This window comes from Bidens hawaiensis, unplaced genomic scaffold, assembly GCF_021521415.1.
Source record: "Bidens hawaiensis isolate Kalapana, Puna unplaced genomic scaffold, B.hawaiensis_p1.1 tig00038568_1, whole genome shotgun sequence".
Classification (NCBI taxonomy): Eukaryota; Viridiplantae; Streptophyta; class Magnoliopsida; order Asterales; family Asteraceae; genus Bidens; species Bidens hawaiensis.
Genome location: NW_027505560.1, coordinates 96,538 through 101,211, shown reverse-complemented (window position 1 = coordinate 101,211; position 4,674 = coordinate 96,538). Strand labels below are relative to the sequence as shown.

Here is a 4,674-nt window from a genome sequence, read left to right as displayed (position 1 = left end):
CAAAGTGTAAGAAGCAATAATACAGGAAATAATCATATGAAAAAAGAAACTAATAACAATACAATTTTATCTAAATATAATACAAAGAATTAAACTTTTCTTTGCTTGGACGGGAAGTCGGGTTGGTCACTAATAAATCAGACTAATAAGTTACTTAATCAGTTAATCAATCAAAATACAGGTCAATTAATCAGTTAGTTAATCAGCTCAAAGTCAAATGCACGTTTTGTTCGGTGAGTTAGTAAATCAGTTAATCAGACAAAATGTAGGTTGGATAATCAATTAATCAGTTAAAATGCAAGTTAGTTAATTAGTTAAAAGTCAAATGAAAGTTTTGGTTAGTGAATCAGTTAGTAAATCGGTTAATCAGTCAAAATACAGGTTACTTAATTAGTTAACCAATTAAAAGCCAAATGCAAGCTTTGGTTAGTGAATTAGTTTTGTTAGTTAACATAGCTCAAAGTCAAATTAAATAAGTCAACACATGAAAGTCAACCCTACACAATTAACATTTAGCGCCCATGCATATAAATGAGGGTCATTAAGGTGTAGTCAAATTTGAAGCCCAACATAAAAGTAAAACATCGAATCAAAGTCAAGCGATCGCTTAGTTTATATTGTGGAGGGAAAAATGAACATGGGTGCAAATTTTAAAACATCAATCACAAGGACACAAAATGAAGGGGTATTATTGCCGTTTTTGACTCATTTAAGCCAAAATTAATCCTAAGACAGACGGCTGGTTGCAAATTGTGCAACCACGTAAGTTTATAGACATTAGAGGTGCAGGTGGCTTAAATTTGAAAGTCGAGTTGCAAAGCACATTCGCTCGCAAACTACATAGATGAAAAAAAAAGTAGTTAATTCTTCTCATAATTGAACACCTAAAATCAAATAAACTAGTTATTAACTTATATAAAGAAGACAAAGAAAGGCAAAAAAAGAATTAAAAACCAGATAATACAACAATAATTTTAATATTTTTAAACAACAATCATCCTAAAGTTGTTATCTTCAATCAACGATTCCAATCAATTAAGTTTTTCTTTTAAATAATTTAGATTCTAATTCATGTCTATCAAGAATATTATTTCATAAATTATTACGAAATATCCTAAAACAAGTACATGAATTCATTAACCGGTTGTGGTTTCGGACATAAAAAATAACAGAAATCTGCAGGCACCATCTTCCTAGGGGTTTCTAAAATACCCAAACCCCGTTAACCCAAAGCTAATTAGGGTCGAAGAGTCTTTTCCTTCTTAACCACCACATTCTCTGGCGAATCCGTTGATCGCTTCCGGCCAGCTTTAGCGACGTCGTCTGCATTTTCCGTCAAGTTGTTACTAATTTCCAACGGAAAGTTCAAAATTGCCTTTCGGCCCCGCATATTAAACGCAGCTCTATCGTACGCCTTTGCCGCTTCAATCGCGGTATCGAATGTCCCCAACCACACTCGTGATCCTCGCTGTTTAGGATCTCGAATCTCAGCTGCATACTTTCCCCAAGGCCGCCTTCGAATGCCTCTGTAACGTCGATTTTCGGGCACATCCTGCTTGCTGTTAGTTAATTGTTTTGGTGAGCTGGATGTTAACTCGCTTGGTTGGGGTATTGACTGGGAAGTGTTATCGGCTTCGTTAGTATCGAAAAAGCTGGAAACTGAGTCGAAGAAATAGCTCTCGGAGCTCGAACGATCGCTTTGCGTAGCCGATATGTTTGCTGCGTAGTCGAGAAAATCGAAGACTGAGGTGAAGTGATTTGGGACAGGAGGGGAGGGGAGTCCGGTTTCGTCGAAAAGATGTTGGCGGATAAAATCGAATTCGTCGTTCATCTCCATTGGAGCTAGATGTTGGCTGATGATAGTCATCGGATGCTTGCATTTTGGGACCTGTACTTGGTGTGAAGATATAGTGGGAGGAAACTAATAGGGCCAGATGTAAATTACTTTTTTAGTAATAATTTATAGAAATGGTCCATGAGATGATGTACTATACGTCTCTTTTAGCTGCTTTCTATTAATAAGGCCACAATGGAACTGCATAATGCAAGTAACAAACCCATAAAAAAATTATATAGTTAGTTCATCGGTTTGGTTTTTAGTTTGATCGGTTCAGTTTATTCAGATTTCAGAAAAGTAGAAATGGAAGCTTCGTTTGGCTTCGATTTAAAACTAAATGTGTAATTTGGTTTGATTTGGTTCTCGGTTTAGTGGGCTTGAAGTTGAATTATCAACACCCATACAAGGGTTACCATTTTTAAATGTGCCTTAAATGTTTTTAGGTAATATAAACAATCTATTAGTATATTTTCTATAGGATTTTATATTTTTATTAATGTTATCTCATATAAAGTTTTGTAAATTCACTAGTCATCTATATCAGAACTTCAGAACATCAAAGAATGACGATATTGGTATATATCACAATTCACAAACAAAATATATATTTAATTGGTTCAAGCTCTACATTCTATCCCTTTGAATAAAACTCATTAATAATAGTTGAATTACAAAAATTAAGTTTTTTTAATGCTTTTTAATAAATTTTCATCCCAGTATTACATAAGCAAGCCAAATATACCTAGTAAAATCCCTTTTATACCAACATGCATCATCTCATTTATAAAATAAAATTGATCGAAATCTTGCATATCTAAATGATATGATTGTCACAACTAAGAGGGCCTAATATATAAATTGGATTTTTTTCCAAGGTGGATTTTGTAAATTTATTATTTTATTTTATCATAAATGTGTTATATTATAAAAGACATGTGACGGAAAAATAACATAAAATATTTGTTCATTAAAATAAAGTTAGTTGTACGTTACCTTTTGTTTTAATAAATCAATTTTAAGCTTTTCAATACGTTGATGGCCATGGTTCATGTGGGAATAAATAAATGTATAAACTTATATTAATAAGAAATAAAATCTCATTGCATTCTTAAAAGTTAATAAAAAGGTTTTTTGGCTTATGTCTTAATATTTTAATGTTTATGACGTTAAAGCTGATTTAACAAAAGTTAACGAGTAAGTAAGATCGATTAAAATGCTAATGGGCTTTAAATTTTTTTACACTCACACATAATTATTCTATAAATTGTTTTTAAATTAAATTGAAGGGTTTAAGTTAAACAATTTTCTTTAGGCCTCTCCATATACTATAACGACATATGAATTAATATTGATGACATGGAGTGAAGAATCGCGTTAAATACCACTCGCCCATATGCATTAAAGGTGTTAAATTGGACTTGCGTTAAGGTGTTCACAGGTTAAAAGAAGTAACCCTTTTGTTTAAAAAATATATTTTTTAACAAAAAACGACTAGTATATATAGCTCAACATGGTACAATACAGTCATCATCTATATTTTAAAGCAATGTCTTTTTCATAATCAATACCTTCATCATCGACTCCACTCTGATGCTATGGATGTTAAATTTTTCTTTAAACAGCTATAGCCATAAACCAAGCTTTTCTACGTACAACAACCACAAACACAATCACAAATCTAAAAAGCTTCGCTTATACGATGCTAGTTGATGATTATTTGAAGGAAGTGGACCGTTATATCTGAACGATGAACTCAAACGTCGTTTTTTAACGTACCTACCATTATTATTAGTTTTCTTTATTTTTATTTTGTATTTTATTTTTTTTATTTGTTTATCAGTGTTTATTTTAATTATAAAACTAATGAAAGATTATTATTATTATTATTATTATTATTATTATTATTATTATTATTATTATGTTGATATAAATGTCTAAAAAAAAGTGGGCGGCATGGAGTTAAAGGGAGTTAAACCATTTCCTTGAGCTGAGACCGAGTGAAAGAGCGAAAAGTGAGTGATATGGCATCTAAGAGGAGTTAAGCGAAAATAGAGTATACCTCATGGCGTTAGACTATGCGTAGTCAAAACTAGACAACCCTAGGCATTTTACGCCATGTGACGTCCAGTCAGTATTTCAAAGTTGTGCACAAAACAAATGTAATGGGAAAATGCCAATAATTCTCCTACAATCATTACCTCTCTCTCTCTCACACAAAACGCCTCATCTTCAAAGTTATGTACATATTTGTGCACCCATAACTTTGAGGGGTATGTACCTTAACTTTATCCATAACTCTCCCTCTACACATAGTCTTAGGTATGATGTTGTAAAAAGAGTTAAAGCAGATTATGTGACGTCTACGCATAGTTAACAAACATGAATGTACACCTCGTGATCTAATATTCTGTATTGCGTAGAGTTACTTTTCAAGAACTAGACACCTTTTCTTTTCCCAAAAAGACTGGATTCATAAAAACATGTAGGTTTCTATAATTTGATTTTAATTAGACTGATATTTTATTTTACTTTTTAAATACCCTTATCTGTAATCTTTTCGTGAGACTACAGGAGTGAGCACATTTGATGACAAACTGAATTATTGAACTTGTTTAAAAGTTGTCAAGGTTTGTTTGATCTAGGTCATCTTTTAAAGAAACGAACCGGCAAATTAGATAGAATTCGTTGTGCTTTATTATCGACTAGCTTTATAACCTATGTAATAAACGGTATGATTCAAATAATAAAAATAAAAATATATTCAAACAATAATTATATAATGTAAGTGAAAAATTGTATTACATCTATAGTTTCTACATATACTATATGTACAATGA

At 31.8% G+C, this 4,674-nt stretch overlaps 1 protein-coding gene across 1 annotated transcript; it reads right to left on the bottom strand.

Moving 5' to 3' along the window:
- Positions 1-1,237: 1,237 nt before the first annotated feature.
- LOC143613940 (ethylene-responsive transcription factor 5-like) lies at positions 1,238-1,837 on the bottom strand. Its single transcript, XM_077087517.1, has one exon. It carries the CDS (start codon positions 1,835-1,837, stop codon positions 1,238-1,240), a length of 600 nt encoding a protein of 199 aa, XP_076943632.1.
- Between the last annotated feature and the right edge of the window lie 2,837 nt (positions 1,838-4,674).